We start from the raw sequence: 16,881 nt of genomic DNA, 5'->3' as shown, positions 1-16,881 counted from the left end.
TCCTTCCTTCCTTCCTTCCTTCCTTCCTTCCTTCCTTCCTTCCTTCCAGATTTTATTGAGGGGGAGACAGAGGGACAGGGAGAGAGAGTCCCAAGCAGATTCCAAGCTGAGTGCGGAGCCCGACGCGGGACTTGATCCCATGACCCAGAGATCATGACCTGAGCTGAAACCAAAAGTTGGACACTCAACGGACTGAGCCACCCAGGCACCCCCTACTCTTTTCTTTCTTAAGGGAGAGTGACGTCCGCACTGATCCCTAGGGCTTAAGGTGTGGTGGGAGTCTGTCATTGCTGCTTCCAGAACATCTGGCTCCTAATTAATAGAAAGAGGAAAGCATGTTTGCTTTGTAGATGCAAAAGTTTTGTTGGACACCTGAATACTTTGACATTAAGGACATTTGCCACTTGTGTTAGGCTGTGTTGAGCTAAAGACAGAAAGATATAGTGGTAATACTGTGGGAGGAGACAGACACCCCCAGCCCCATCTGGCTCTATCACCAGCTGGTTGTGTGACTTCGGCAAGTCACTTAGCTTCTTGATGCTTGTCTCCTTATTGGTAAACACTGGACTAATAATACCTGTCCTGGTTGATCAGAATAAGGCAATACATATGATTTTAAAAAATGGATGATAAAATATTGTACACAATGACCGGGTAGGCTCTGGTTGTTGATAGTCTCAGTCTGTGAACTTGACACCTTCTGGGAGAAGGAGAAGTCTGAAGACACTTCTCTCTGTTCTCTGAAGCTGCATTAAATAAAACTCCACCCAGATCTGCTCAGCCTCTAGGGCTCCCCTCCTCCAAGCTGCCTTCACAGTGCTGTTTCATTCTTTTTTTGAAGATTTTATTTATTTATTTGACAGAGAGAGACAGCGAGAGAGGGAACACAAGCAGGGGGAGTGGGAGAGGGAGAAGCAGGCTTCCCGCTGAGCAGGGAGCCCGACGCGGGGCTCGATCCCGGGACCCTGGAATCATGACCTGAGCCGAAGGCAGACGCTTAACGCCTGAGCCACCCAGGCACCCCTGTGCTGTTTCATTCTTAACCTGGCCATCGGGTTAGTGGGTTGTGAGGCCTCAGAAGTGGCCTGTGCCCCAAGGTGGGGACCCAGTGGTGACCAGAGAGAGACCCTGCTTGTCATCACGGCCTGGGCACTGACCAGTAAACGAGCAGACCAGGCAGAGTAAATGATGAGCCGCCCTCACCGTGCACAGGACTTTACAGATTTCCACTCACACCGCACTCTTCCAGTTTGGTGACCTCTGTTGAAGTTAAACAAAGTGTCTTGAACAACCTCCTGCTCATTAGAGTAGTTGTGTGTTTCCTATTCACTGAAAAAGAAAATGCATTAACAAAGGAACTTTTAAATGAGTTTGTAGTTTATTAACCCCAACAACAACAAAAATATATCTTTGAACAAAATCATAGATGGTCCCGGGAAGATACAGTACTGTTTGAGTCTGTTGAACAAAGCTTGGTGTGCATGTGCATTCGCAGACCGCTCGCAGTACCCGCTCATCCCCACAAGGGGTCGCCGATGATCTCGTTAATGGGGGCTTCCCGCGTCCCTGCAGGGGCCTGCGGTGTTAGGGGGAGCTGCAGGTGGGGTGAGAGTTGGGGAGGGTTGTAGGGAAGGCAGGCCGGCACACAGCCAGCTCTCCACTGCCACAGCGCTCCCCGTTTCTATTCCTAGGCGACGAAATGGACGGCCACCTGCGAACCAGGTGACCAAACCTGTGCTCGCACGAACCAACATTCTTGCCCCACTTTGCGCTGTTTCAGGGGGCTGGGCTGGAAGGGGCCCTCCCCTCTCAGTTACCTGGTCGGGGAGTCTATGTGAGTGGTTGATGGGAACAGACAGGTGGAACCCACTAATTCTTGTGTACAAGAATTAGTATTAACCCGCTCAGTTTTTCTCAGGTCTGTGCGTGTACCCAGATGGTGTATAGATGACCAGGGGTCAATCACATCCTAGGTAGGAAGCGTGGTGATTGTGGGTGGAGTGGTTAGACCCCGCCTGGGACCACTGAGATCTGCGCCCTGGGGCATGTTGGTTACTCCTGAGACTTAGCTGTAGAGTGGAGAGAACTCACATTCTCCCCTAGGCTTGTTGTAAGGATTAAGAGAGATTGTTGTGTGAGGTGTTCTTTAGAACTTTCAGCGCCCCCCCCCCCCCCCCACCAACCCTCCCGAAATAATCTGAGTTGAGGACCCAGGCTACAGAACTCTGATCTTGAAGAGGCCACTCTCTGATAGAAACGGATCCTAAAATATCGCTGGTATTGCATGCTGATGGGAGAGGTAGGTGAGGAGAGGGTCCAAGCTCATTGTGGGGACCTGACTGCTGAGCTGGGGAGTACTGGGGGTGAGGCAGGACCGCCTGGGGCAGCAGCTCATGGCCTTCATCCACCCGCTGATTCCTCATTTGTTCGCTCAGCCAGCCTTGTTGGAGAGGCCCCAGTGTGCCAGGCTCTGTAGCAGGCTCAGGGATGCAGCAGGGACTGGGACAGGCAGGGTGCCTGCAGTCTGGCGAGGAGCCGAGGGTCCCGGAAGGAGCCTCTGGATTTGATCTGCTCCAGTTGCTCATCCGCCATTTCTGAAATGAAGGACAACATAAGGACCAGCTTGCCACAAAAGCCCCCCCCCCCCGCCTTTTAAAGCACTATAGAATGAAATGAAGACATTCTATAAAAATGTTTGAAATAGGGCACCTGGATGGCTCAGTCATTAAGCATCTGCCTTTGGCTCAGGTCATGATCCCAGGGTCCTGGGATCGAGCCCTGCATTGGGCTCCCTGCTCAGCGGGAAGACTGCTCCTCCCTCTCCGACTCCCCCTGCTTGTGGTCCCTCTCTCACTGTGTCTCTCTCTGTTGAAAAATAAATAAAATCTTAAAAAAAAAAGTTTGAAATATAAAGATGATATAAAATTGGAGCTAGCTTCAGTGAGAAACTGAAGGAAAACTTTCTCCCGGTGGAGGGGAGAGGGGGGTAGAATGTCGCATGTTGTTCCCACACACTCTACCTGGGGCTGCTTGTGTTTTCTGCTGGACAAAGATATTCATGCTGATTCTAATAGAAGCTTTTCATTCATCCATTCGACGAATGATTGTGGGTCACTGGGAACGGGTGGGGCCCAGCACTGGGTGTGAGCAGTATGAGGGAGTTCGTCACAGCTGCTCTCCTCCAGGGACCCTCTGTTTTGCAGACAGACAGACATGTGCCCTGACTACAGAACAAGGCATGGGAGTGTTCCAGGGGCAGGCAGGGAAACACTGAGGATGGGAAAATTACTCCTGGCTGGGGGCTCCTGGGCTTCCTTCCTAGGAGATGGAGCATTTGAGTTGGGCCTTGAGGGGAAGGTGGAATTTTAACGCATGGGGAAGCAGAAGAGGGGCATCCCACAGGAGTCTCGGAGCTGGTGAAGTGCAAAGCAAGCTAAAAGGACATTGAGGGATCCAGTAGAGGGTGACACAGGTGCAGGTAAGGGGTAGAGGGTGACAGGTTTGAAAAAGCTGCTGGGGCCAGGTGGAGAGCCTCCCATGCCCCGCTGAAGAGTTGGAATGTTAATCTGTAGGCACATTGAGAGTGTCTGAGCCTGGCATGATTAAGACCAGAGCAGAATTAAGAAAGTAATACAGTGTAGCACCAACAATGAATTGGAAGCTGGGGAGCGGAGAATGAGGAAAAGAGGTCGGTTATGAAGTTGTCACAATGGTCTGAGCATGCTGGAAGCAAGGTGGTGGCCTTGGGAGAAGCCGCGAGCAAATCCTGTGATGTGGGGCAGGAAGAACCTCAGGACTTGGCAACTATGGAGAAGCGGTGGAGAGTGAGGGGAGGGGGGTACTGGAGGCCCCAAGCCTGAGGCACTGGTAGGTTGGTGGTTCTAGTGAGGAGAGATGCCTAGAGAAAAGGAAGGTGGGAACGTGTGTCTAAACATCTCAAGTACGTCATCGCTTAATACTGCAAATGGGAACGTTCCATGGAGGGAAGATGTGGGGGTCTGGCCCCTGGGGGCTCTTCTGTAGTTTATGCCCCGGGCAGGCCGCTCATTGCACAACTCCAGGAGGCGCTCTTCTGTTAGACTTTGGTGGGAATGGTGGCCCCTGGTGGCCCTGTGGGGGGTGGACATTTACTTTAGCCGAGAAGGATGCATACGCTCTTTGAGCTCTTGCTTCTGTTTGGCGGTGGTGACTCATCGTGATCTTTCTCCTATTGCAGTTATCGTCTGTGTGACGCTTCTGAGCAGAAGCTGTATGGAAAATCACCTCTCTTCGGGCAGTATTTTGTTCTGGAAAGCACAGGGACCATCAAAGTGGGAGACCCTGTGTACCTGCTGGGCCAGTAGTAGGAGTCACGTCCTAGAATGTCAGGTACCTTTGAAGAAATGTCCTCAAAAATGCCAACACTGGAAGCAAAGTTCTGGAACTGATACCTCAGCATTTCCTTTAGGTCTGTGACTTCCAAGCATTTCGTCTTTTGGACTTCCTGGTGCCTCAGTGCCCCCTAGTGCGTTGGTACAGGGCAAAGAAATACAGTCGTGGTAACTTAAGAGGACTTCAGTAAGCCACTTAAATGACAAGATACAATTCTGAAACCCCCTGTGTAACTGTGACTGTGGGATTCCTGCTCCTTCTTTTCCATTTACCTATCCAGAGGGCTAACCTCCATAATCTCATTACCACCCTGTAGGGAAAGAGAAGAGCAAGAGGAAGAGTGGGCAAGTGAGGAGAATGTTGTGGAAGAATGCGATGGAAACGAACTAGCTCCCCAGATAAGGCTGGAGGGTCACATCACTTTTCTCCTCAAGCCCCAGACTAGCTTTTGAGAGGCAGAAAGAGCCTGACCTTCGGGAAGTGCTTGAGATGTTAATTTTCCATAGGTCATCTTGGATCTGGCACTGTTGCTCCTCAGGCAACGTCCATGAGGGTTTGATGGATCCTTCGTAGCATGCGGTGTCTCTGGGCTGGAGAACAACATACATGCCAGGGTAGAAAATCAACTCATGAGAGCAGCCTTTCTGTCAGACTCTGATGTGGAACATGTGAAAAGCAAGACAAAAACTTCCTCGCCTTGAAACAAAACACCAAATACATCTCACTAGTAATCCCAAAGTTTTCCCCACATAGGAGAGTGGGCAGTAGGACTAGGGAGGGCAAGACCCCTAGTTTGATGTTGTCTGAGAGGCTGTTTAATGTTGCCCAGGGAAATGATGGTGTCCCTCTTGGCAGAAGAGCAAAAAGAAGGGGAAAGGCGAGGATGCCACCTAGTGGTGGTGAATGGTAGCTCAGCCTATGCTGTGGAAAAGATTGAAGAAAATACCTGTGGATGGGTTTTAATTTTCCATCCCTGAACTTTTTTTTTTTTAAAGGAAGTGGGGGTACCCTCCAGGTGCTCTCTGCTTCTCGGTTGTAAGTATTTGATTCTCTAAAAGCTCTCAGGAGGGTGGCCGTGCTGTCACAAAGCCCTCCGGGATCCTTGCTGGTCTCATCAACTCATGACCGGGTCCACCTCCTCAAATTCAGGGTGAGAAAGTTCTGGAGTCCGTGGATGAGAAGAAATGTGATTTTGTGATTTGAAATAAACCACTGAAAACCTTTCAAAGGAGAAAAAGAAAGCATGTTCTAGTTCATTAAAAACCAAGACCTAATCTTTCTACTGATCCAATGATTTAACTCTAAGTTGATGAACCATTTCTTTCACTGGCATTTTGTCCCTAGGAAGCTGACCAAATCATGAAAAAATGTTCCCAAACTGTAAGTAAATGGAAGCTACTTTGACTAGTTTCAGATCTTACTAACTTCTTGGCACAGAAATCAGACTCTGAAGCTGACTGATGTGAATGGGCAAAGCCAATAATTCTGCCGCCTGACCAGACCCGGGTCTCTTACAAATGGACCTGCTCACACACAGCTTCCCCAGGCAAACACCCATCTTTGACGGGCTGTCAAGTGAACATGCTTTTTACCAAAAGCTGTGCATTTTCCACGTTGGTTTTATAAAAGAGGTTAGTAATCACTGGAATCTAGCCTAGCTCTGAGGTAACGTTAGAAGTGAACAGGTGCATATGTATATGTTTTCTGGTTGGCGAATTCTTGCAATTTGTGTTCTGTACACTCGGCGTGAAGTGCAGAATGAAAACAATCCATCAGGTTATCTGGCCCACCACCTTCCCCGATAAATCCACTGTATGCTAAAACTACAGATAGAGGCAAAAATAAGAGTTCAGCAAGTCACGTTCCTAATGGGACCTTGGGACCCCACGGCAGAATGCACACAGGATTTAAGAAACCAGGTGAATATGGACTCTGAGGGCAGCCAAGAGCTAGGCACTGGTGAGAAACTCAAGGCTGGTTTGGCGGCTGTTCCTAGAATTTGTAATCAGTGGCAAGCTGAATGCCTTCGACCTGAATTTCTAACCCTTTGTAAATAGTGACATCCAATGCCTCAGTGACCCATTCTGTGTCAGAGGCCACCCTTCCTGCTGACCCTGTCATTGTCTGCAGTGCAGAGCAATCCTCAAATGGGGGGGGGTACCTGGACACCATAATTTGTTGGGAGTCCCCTTCTGCCCCTCAGAGTGTGAGGAAGATTCCTGTCTGGAGAGAGAAGTTCCAATGACCTCTAGAATCTCAGAGTAGTTGCCAAGCTTTCTGTCAGTGAGATTTAAAAGCCATTTACTTGTGTTTATTTTATATTTAATGAGTTAGTTCATGCCAAAGGCCAGGCTGATGTCTCGTTTATTTTGGATACTGAACATTTGCACACAATTCCACTTGAAATATAGGATCGGGAATATAGACGATCACAGACCCTCAGAAAGGTCTTACAGCTGTGGGTGATGGACATTTGAGGTCAGGCCAAAATATCCACTCTTGGTGGGTGTTGTGTTTCATTCTGGGTGGCGACTTTGTGCTGTAATCACAGAGAGAGTTACCAACCAAGAGCTGGAGATCCTGAAGAGAAGAGTGTGGGAAACGCTCTACTGGGCAGACTGCTCGAAGGCTCACTTCTGTGGCTGTTCAGAGAAAAAGTTGGAGCTTCACAACCAGGAGACAGAGCAGTGACTTAGACACATAGGGCAGAAAAAAATCAGGTTAGGCCTGATGGAAATCAGGCAGTTGTCTGGCAATGAGAGATCCTCCTCCTGTCTTTCTGCCCTGGAGGATGTGGGGGGCAGGGTGGGGAGGTGTGCTTGTTGGGGACTGCCCATTTGGTAGTACCGTGTGGAGGCCAGGCCAGCTTGTGACTTTGGGAAACTATCTGTGAGTCTGTCACCAACAGCGATGGCAGGCTGGAGCTCCTGGCATGTGTCCCCAGAACTCTGATAGTGTGACAAATTGGAGCGGTCCATGATGGCAGAGAGCAGATGGTCAAGAGTCACTCAAACATGCTGGAGGGGCTCTCACACCAGGCTTCGACTGTAGGTCTAACCAGGCCATTGGGGCCTTACCCTAACACTATATACTTCCCTAGGTTTTTTTGGTCCATGAAATTCTGGAACTTTGCCTGGAGGGATGCTCCTAAAAAAGAATTCCATGGACCTGTAACTCTGGCAAGTCCTGTGTGCCTCCCTTTAGATTTCTTCAAAGGCCTAGCAACTCACTGGAGGCTTGGGGCCTGCATCGAGGAATTCTGTTTAACGCTGCCCTCCTCCAAACTCCTATCTGACCCCGTCCTGAGAAACCTGTTCTGACCTCCAGATCTCTCAAGGGGGCACCAGCCAGGGGCAGGGAATCACGATTAGCAAGAATGCTGCACTCATGAGAAGGTTGAGGAAGTTAAAAGAGCCCCCAACCACATGAAGGAGGCCTCTCTTGGGTTGCTTCCTCTTGTCTTCTCCCTCGTCCCTGGACTGAGGCTTAAAAGGATAAAGGAGGTGTGGAGAGAGCGTCTTAGACCAGCTTTCCTAATATGGGCCTTGGGGAGATGCATTCCTTTTCTTTGGACTCGTTTTCCAAACCTGCCTTCATGGATGGATAGGGTGGACCAGGGTTGAGGGGGTGGACACAGAATCTAGTCTTGGCCTTACAACAATACCGCACCAGTTCTCCAGGATGCTTTATGCACCAGGGAGGGGCACTATCTTCCCATCTGTTAGCTTTACCTTTCCCACGCAACTTGTCAACTAGAGTTGCCTCCCACTACATTAAGCAGAACTACCCCAGGGGTCCTATTGCCTCCGACCATACATATATACTCACTTTATCCCATGCTCTTATATTTGCAAGAACATTGTTTGCTTCTACCACTTTCTTAGAAATGGACAAGTGAGTTATGGTAGTGTCTGAAGTTGCCCAATTTTAAGCAAGGGGAAGAATATGGTTGAAGGATTCAACAAAGGCTCTTGGAATTGGGATAATAGAAGTGTACCTGAGGTATCCCTTTGTTTGCTTTGACTGCACTGTCTTCGGAGGAAGAGGCCCAGCCAACAGCTTTGACTATGATCCTGTTCTCCCTCAAAACACAGCTGATAGGGGACTGGTGGGGCCATCTGGTCCCATCCTCTTCGGCCTAGCTCAGAAAGAGGAGTTGCCCTAATCACATTATTAGTCTTCCTGGACAGGCTGTAGTAACAAAAGGGGCTGAAAAGTGTCTTCTCATCTAACTTCTTCCAAGGCTGATTTTGATGGCTGGGTCAAGTTCACTCACGTTTGGCTATTGACCAACCTAATCTATTCATTCTTGGTGGTCCTCAGTTGTGCTCCCTTACCGTCACAGGGCATTCTAGACTGCTCTTCCTCCTACCTCCCTCCTGAAGCCCACAGCCTCTGATTCTTTCCCTTCATTTCCTGCTCTATGCCCTCTACCAATCCCTGACCTGTATCTTCAGTAGTCCAGACTCCAGTCCTGGGGGAGCCCTGTGGGATGTAAGTCAAGGCTAACTTCTCTCTCTCTCTTTGGGATTTGCTGGGAGTATTGTAAATAAAGTGTTGTCATAATTATTTCTGATTAATATTTTTACACCTAATAAAGTTTCAAAGGGATGGTGTTTACTTGGTCTAGGGGAGGGGCACCTTCCAGATGACTTGCCCAGCAATTAAAGCGGCTCGTTAGTCGGAGGCCCGGGATGGCCGAGGACAGCTGGAGAGCTCTTCTTTGCAAGCAGCTCTGGTTAACATCAACCAGGAAAGCTCTTTGTAAACACATGAATAATTGATCGTCCAGCGCTCACATAGCTACTGAGGATCTGAGCCTGTATGACTCATTTGCAAGCCATCCCTGTCGTCTGGATGCCATAACATTGGAGGAATGATGATTGTTTCTTGGAGATTCTTCTGTGGCCAGAGTTGCCAAGACCAAGGCTGTAATGGTTTGTTATGATGACCTTTGTTATTCCATTAGGCTCAATTGCTTTAAAAAATGATGTGTGCATACTTTAGGAACGTTTTTACCCTTTACGTTGACCTGACATCATAGTTTATATTACAAAATGTATTAATGACAGAGGAGTGTTTTCATGTCCCGAGGACAAATTTTAACAACCATAATCTGCCCTTAGTCATCATAAATATAAATGTATTGGTCAAACAGATCTCGTTAATGTGGCCAAGATAAATGCAAGTCTATATTTTAAGGCAGTTGAAGTTCTAGAGAATATTTGGAGCTTTTTGTAGGGCTAAGAGATCTTGTATACGTGCTATCAAAGGGCTGAGAAAATTAACATGTTTCCCCCTCTGGTTTTTTGTTGGACAGATATAAACGTCTTGGGGTTGTCAAGTAAGATTGTTCACATAGTTTCTGGACTCCGTTATGCCTGGTGGGGTGAAGCTTAGTTCTTAAAGCTGTATTCTTTTCATTATGCTCACAGTGCTTCTGAAAAGAAACAAAGATTTCAAGACTTAGCAATGTGTTGCTCAACCCCATTTTCCTGTATTACACTGTGCCTTGAAGTTTTAATTTTATGAGTGCCCCCTGACCCACCATCTTGCTTCCTGGGGGAGGAGCCCCTTTTCAACGGATGTACAGCTGACATTTTGCAGTCGATATGCTGGGCACGGGCTGGGTCGAACACTTCGTCTTCCTCTCTGTCATGCCGCACTCAGAAGTGTTGGCTGTTGCTGGTTGTGTCCACATTTCAAGCTTCTCAGGCAGAAAATAAACCTTTATTTAGAATCCTTTTTAATTGTGTTCTTAGTCTGAACCATGAAGATGTGTTTAAGGCAGGGATGTCTCAAATGCCAGTCACTGAGAGAGCAGACTGTTTACAGGGGGGGTTCGTCTCCCCTGAATACGGCAAACATGCGCCATGATTAAACTCTGTGTGGATTAGGGTCACCTGGCAATGACTGATGAGCACTTCAAATAAAACCATTTACCCTTTGTCCCTTAGAAGAATCTTCCAAGAGGAGCCTTCCCCTCTGCATCAGCTGTTGTCTTTGGTAGCACCAAAGTTTTGGAGTCATGATTTTGCCTGGATACCCTCTCTGGGGTTGGGGATTGACTTATTTTCTAAATTTGATGATGTGGCGATAGTTCTGTGATAATTTCCTGTGTGGTGTAAACCTTTTGATCCGTTTAGAAAGTGAGGCATATACACCCAGGTTCATAGCAACACTATTCACTCTAGCCAGCAGGTGGGAGCAGCCCAAGTGTCTGACGAGAGATGAACGGAATGAAGAAAATGTAGTAGGGGCGCCTGGGTGGCTCAGTCATTAAGTGTCTGCCTTCGACTCAGGTCACGATCCCAGGGTGCTGGGATCGAGCCCCGCATCGGGCTCCCTGCTCAGTGGGGAGTCTGCTTCTCCCTCTCCCACTCCCCCTGCTTGTGTTCCTGCTCTCGCTGTGTCTCTCTCTGTCAAATAAATAAAAAACCTTTAAAAAAAAGAAAATGTAGTATATGTATAGAATGGAATTTTATTCAGCCTTAAAAAGGAAGGGAATTCTGGCACATGCTACAACACGGATGAAGCTGGAAGACATGATGCTGAGTGAAATATGTCAGTCGCAAAGGGACAAATGCTGTGTGATTCCAGGCATAAGAGATATGTAGCGTAGTCAGACTCAGAAGCACACAGTAGAATGATGACTGCTGGGAACTGGGAGAGGACGAATGGGAGTTAGTTACTGTTTACCGGGGACAGAGTTTTAGTTTTGTGGGATGCAAACAGTTCTGGAGATGGATGGTGGTGATGGTTGCACAGCAGTGTGAATGTATTTAATACCACTGAACTGTAGGGGCGCCTGGGTGGCTCAGTCAGTTAAGCGTCTGCCTTCAGCTCAGGCGATGATCCCAGGGTCCTGGGATCGAGCCCTGTGCTGGGCTCCCTGCTCAGCAGGGGAGTCTGCTTCTCCCTCTGCCTGCCGCTCTGCCTACTAATGCTCTCTCTCCCACTCTCTCTCTGACAAATAAATAAAATCTTTAAAAAAATACCAGTGAACTGTATACTTCAAAGTGGCTAAGAGTAAATTTTAAGTGATGTGTATTTTGCCACAATTAAAAAATAGTAATAAAAAAGAAAAAAAAGTGGGGCACATCAGAGACTTAGAATTGACTTAATCCAAACTCCAAGGCCCCCTTTCTGGAAACAGCCTGACTCTAGCCCCTGAGAGAACCCCACCCCCATCCCGAACACTAAGAACACCTCTTGCTGAGACTAAAGAGAATAAGAAATTGAAATGTAATGACTTTAAACTTAACCTTGATCACAGATGAGATAACTTAACTTTAGACTTTAATTTTTTGTTTTAACTTCTTTGGACCTTAACTTGTTTGTTTGTTTTTTTTTTTTAAAGATTTTATTTACTCATTTTAGAGAGAGTGCCAGTGGGGAGAGGCGCAGAGGGAGAGGGATAGAAAGAATCTCAAGCAGACTCCAATGAGCACAAAGCATGAAGCGGGGCTCAATCTCATGACCCTGAGATCATGACCTGAGCTGAAATCAAGAGTTGGATGCTCAACCGACTGAGCCACCCGGGCGCCCCTGGACCTTAACTTGTAAGGGGATTTTGAGCTTTGGAGTCCCTGGTAATTTGATATTTTGAGAGGAGTTAAGTTCAAATGTAGAACATCTTACTGTTGGCCTTTTTTGTTGGGGTGCCTCTATGATATCATTGGGTCTCACTGCCTAATTTCTAATAGGTTATGTTGGTCGATGAGGCTGGAAATAGATTGAGATGGGAGAATCTACATTTTCTGTCTTGACTACAGAAAGGCCTTGAAAAACATAATGTACTGTATGGGCCCATCTCAGAAACTTTTGGGGCAAAAATCTACACTGCCTGCCCAGGAAGATCCCTAATGGAAGATCCCTAATGGTGTTAAGGATGACAAAGATACTGTCCCACTTCTAGTTGACCACAGGCATAATGGGTAAACACAGTGGGTCCAAAGAACAAAAACAAAAATTGGCAGAGGCAGAGATGGTAACTTCCCTGCAATAAACTGCTTCAGGATTAAGATGGCACGTATCCCTAATGTACCCACATGAAGGGATGTTAATTAGTCTTGAGCCTTCTCTGCCTCCTCACACTCTCCTGCTCAGGGGAGACCTGATTGGTAAATTTGGGGGCAGCAACTGAGCTCTGCCCCACCTTTCTTCTTAGGCTCTGCTCATCTTCGAGCTGCAGGATCCCAGGTCTCTTTGAGCCAGGTGGTGAGCTTGGCAGAAAAACCCTGCCCTTGTTGGGAGAAGCCTGCAGTTTTGTGTCATGCTGCCCGAGGCGGGGTGGATAAATTCAGTGCTGGGATTCAGCATGAGAAATTCCATTGCTTCTCTATTTCTAAACCACATACTCCAAGCTAATCTTTATCAGTAATAGAATAGGTATTTTGATCTAAAACAAGAGGATTTTTCTTTGATCTAAAACCACATCCACATTCTCATTATGCCTTCACATTTGTAGCACGTCATGAAGTCTGCAGAGCACTGTTGCCCGCACACGCTGTTTCATCTTCTGGCAATCCAGTGAGCTCAGATGGATGGGAAAGCTTTTTGTAGCTGCTGCAGTGTTATAACTACACTTATCCCTGATTGCCTAAGTCCCGTTGGTGAGGTTTGAAGAGATTACCTAACTTGCCTATGTTGTAGGTGATGGGCTAGAATGAGAACTCGAGACTTCTGGCTTTGGGTCAGGTTCTCCTCAAGAATCAGTTAGCAAGAGTTATCTCAAAGAGTGGTAGTATCTTCAACTGGAAACTGGTTTAATCCTACAGTTTTGTTTTGAAAAATCTGCTTATGACTTAGGAAGGGACCTTTAAGATCGGTGTCCGTAAGCTCTAGTGTGTATGTGACTCACGTGGGAACCTTGAGTAGAGTGGATATTCCAGTATCTGACACCCAGCTATGCCGGTGGGGAACTGAGGTGGGGTTAGGAATTCTCATTTTTATAAAAACCCAACTGTTCTAAACTCTTACCTGATTTTCTGTAGACCAAGTTCTTACAATGCTCACCCCGCTGTAATGTGGGCATGCTCCTTCATGTGGGTAAAGAGGGACAAATCCTGGCTTTCTTTGAAAAAGGGAACTCAGAAATACATCATGGTTAACCACGGAGGCACACATTTTAGATGATGGGTTTACACTGATGCAAACACACACAGAGGCCCCTACAGCCCTCAGGGGACCACAGTACCCCCTTCTGGAGGCAGGGGTTCTGAAAGACAGCAGAGTTCTGAAGGCACCAAACCTACCACCTGAGCCTCCATGCAACTGAGTTAACGGCCACATCATTAACTAATCCTGAATTAATTCGCCAGGAAGGGGCAATGCCTGGGGCTTAAGCATTGCCTGTGTGTGCATGTTTGTGTGGGGAATAAATGAGAAAGTGTTTTGTAAAAATATTTGCTTCTTTTTTAATCAATTAGTGCCTTTCAGTGAATCAACAAATAAGAAGGAGGCCCCAAACGCAGTGTTAACAACATAAAGAGTATAGGAGCCGATGGTATGGTTTAAAAAAATATTTAAAGACAAGGTAAGGATTAGGAATGCTGATGAGTAATTGCTACATTCTCTTAGGGCTCAGGGAGATGCTGTGAGCCTACTGGTTTTTCTCTCTTTCTACCTCCCAGCCAAGCTTAAGAGGAAACTCCTTCCACGTGAACTGGAAAAGATGAATTTCAAGCTTCATTGAGAGCTCTAAAACCTTAAATCCTTCTTGAAAATAACCTGCCTCTCAGGAATTTTTGGTCCCCCCAAATTATAAAGCTTTTCCTCGGGCTGTGGAATGGCGGCGTTATTAACTGTGATTACTTAAGTCTCTGAATAGAAGGATACAATAAATCTGAAAGTACTCGTTCTGGTTTGTGACTAAGCAAAACTGTATAATATTAAATCAGATGTTGTTATAAACATATGAAATAGCACATTTTTTTCCCAACTTGGGGCATTGTGGCATGAAGCTTCTGGGAATCTAAAAAAAAAATGTTTTTACATTCTTGGATCCTGAGACTGGTTTCTGCTAGGTTTTCTTCTTTCTGAGCATGGATGCTAAACAAAAGTGCTTCTGTTTAGATCTCTGTGTTTTCCCAGTGAGTTAGCGAGGTTGAGTAGAGGTGTTCTTACTCCTTTGCAGGCTGTTCTCTGGGGTGGAACTGGTGACCCAGGCCATGTGTGTGTATGTGTGTGTGTGTGTGTCCGTGTGTGCCTGTCGAGCGGGGAAGATGAATGGCATCTGAGTACCCTGGAATGTTTGGGTTGGAAGGGCTCTTAGACACAAACTAGTTCACCAGCCTCCTCATTGCCCAGGTCATGTTTTCAAACTTAGGTTCGAATGTGTGGGAGAGAGAAAGCCACACAAATCTGGAGGTGGGGAGGAATTTTGAAATTCAAGTCCAAGTTTCTAGGTTAGACCTCTGTGGCCTCTGGCTTGGTTAGAGGAACAGGAGCGTTGTCAGTCATGTGACAAACCTGCCGCTGTCCTTGGGGGTCACACCCCCAGGCCTGGGTAACGACAGATAATCATGACCCTGGGAAAAGCTTCATGTCTGCCTCTGGTCAGTGGGCAGGTTGGCTTCATTTTCCTCCTCAAAGGAGTGGTAATGCCTATGCATGGGGTATGCGTTCCCGAGCAAAGAGCCACAGAGAAGTCAACAGAGGGAGTGTTAAAAAGTGATTACAGTTTTTCTTGTGTTGGCACTTATGAGCAATTTTTCTTTCTATAGTCTCCCAATATATTATTTTTTATCATTAAGATAATATATTTATGTTAAAAATAAAACTATAGCCTCAGAATACTTGTGTATTTAATAATCGCCTTTTACAAAGATTATTTAGGATATTAATAGCATTCTACAAGTTATTTAGAGCTGCGCTGTCCAAGATGGTAGCCGTTCAGGGTTATTGACACGCGGCTGGTCCAAATGGAGATACGCTGTACGTGTGAACTACATAACGAAATCTCAAAGATTTAGTAAAAATGAAAGAGTGTAAGGTATTTCTGTAGTCATTCTTATGATTATGTGTTGAAATGATAATTTGGATAAACAGGGTTAAGTGATCAGAATTAATTTCATCTCTTTTTAATTGGCTACTAGAAAATTTATTTGTTTATTTATTTATTTATTTATTTATATTTCCTTAAGTTATATCTATGCCCAACTTGGGGCTTAAACTTACAACCCCGAGATCAAGAGTTGAATGCTCTGCTGACTGAGCCAGCCAGGTGCCCTGCTACTAGGAAACTTAACGTGACATATGTAGATGCTGTATGAAGGAGAGAAGGTTAGCCTTCCCCTTGACAAGGACAGGGGAGGCCCTCGGGCCTGTACAGCCTTGTCGCCTACTTGGTGGCATCTAAACGTTGTTATGAGGATGAAGAGTGACTGCTGAATGGGTACAAGGTATCCCCTTGGGGTAATGAGCATGTTCTGGGTAGACAGTGGTGATGGTGGCAGAATATTGTGAATGTACTAAATGTCAGTAATGATAAATTTTATGTTATGTGTATCTTACCACTATAAAGAAATTGTGGGGGCACCTAGGTGGCTCAGTCAGTTGAGCATCCTATTCTTGATCTTGATTTCAGGTCACGATCTCAGGGTTGTGGGATGGAGCCCCGCATTGGGCTCCATGCTCAGTGTGGAGTCTGCTTGAGATTCTGTCTCTCCCTCTCCTTCTGCCCCTCCCCTGGCTCATGCTCTCTCTCTTTCTCAAATAATAAATAAATAAATCTTTAAAAAATTGCATATGTGGCTCACGTTATACTTCTGTCTTCAATGCTTGTTTCAAGTAAAGAGGTGGGGGGTGTGGCTTTGCTGAAAACGGTGTCTCTAGAAACAGAGAAGAAAGTTGGAAGAGACAAAGATAGGCTGAAGTCTGGCGGGAGAGGTCAGAACACTTTTCTCCCGGGGCCCCTATCTCTTCATAATGCCTTCCTCTTATCTCATTCCACTGTCCGCCCTGCTTGGCCTTCTGTCCGCCGCTTAGGTTGCTCATGAAGATTACTTTTTCTCTAAAATTCCTCCCAGTTTATGTGGTGTTAAGGAGTTAGGAATCTTGAGGGTTCGAAATAAAATACGGCACCCAGATCAGGTTCGACAAGCTCCTCCACCTCCCAGGTAGTGTTACTAAGAAAAAATAAAATCTTTTCTGCACATCTCTGGAATCCAGCTTCTTCAAAGTAAACTCCATGTGGCAAACTGATGTCCACTGACCGGATGTGTGGTTTTGGAAGTCAGGTCAGCGGTTGGGGGGCTTGAGGTCGGGAGGAGGCGGGGGGGGTGGCTGGGTTGGGGCCTCAGAAAGGGCTGTGGGGGATACTCTGGTATAGGTCTGGTGGCTGATGATCTCAGTGTATCCGTTTGGTGAAACTCTATTGAGTTTGTGACTTGTGTACTTTTCTGAATGCCCTTTACACATCAATAAAAAGTTAAAAAAAAAAAATCCCAAACCATCCTGGGAGGTGCATACTTTTTTGAGTGGAAAGCTAACAATTCTGGAGTGAGT

The 16,881-nt window shown here is 46.6% G+C and overlaps 1 protein-coding gene and 1 pseudogene across 1 annotated transcript in view; both read left to right on the top strand.

Moving 5' to 3' along the window:
• Window positions 1-4,682, top strand: part of MTARC1 (mitochondrial amidoxime reducing component 1) — a 21,912-nt gene extending 17,230 nt beyond the window's left edge. The window contains exon 6 of the mRNA XM_021698450.2: window positions 4,217-4,682. Coding sequence (XP_021554125.2) covers window positions 4,217-4,343 — 127 coding nt within the window. The 3' untranslated portion in view covers window positions 4,344-4,682. The remainder of the gene's footprint in view (window positions 1-4,216) is intronic.
• A 10,954-nt stretch (window positions 4,683-15,636) lies between these two features.
• On the top strand, window positions 15,637-15,743 carry LOC123325241 (annotated as a pseudogene).
• Window positions 15,744-16,881: the final 1,138 nt, after the last annotated feature.

The sequence above is a fragment of the Neomonachus schauinslandi genome, chromosome 6, assembly GCF_002201575.2.
Source record: "Neomonachus schauinslandi chromosome 6, ASM220157v2, whole genome shotgun sequence".
In the NCBI taxonomy this organism is placed as follows: Eukaryota; Metazoa; Chordata; class Mammalia; order Carnivora; family Phocidae; genus Neomonachus; species Neomonachus schauinslandi.
This window is presented reverse-complemented; position numbering and strand designations above follow the sequence as displayed.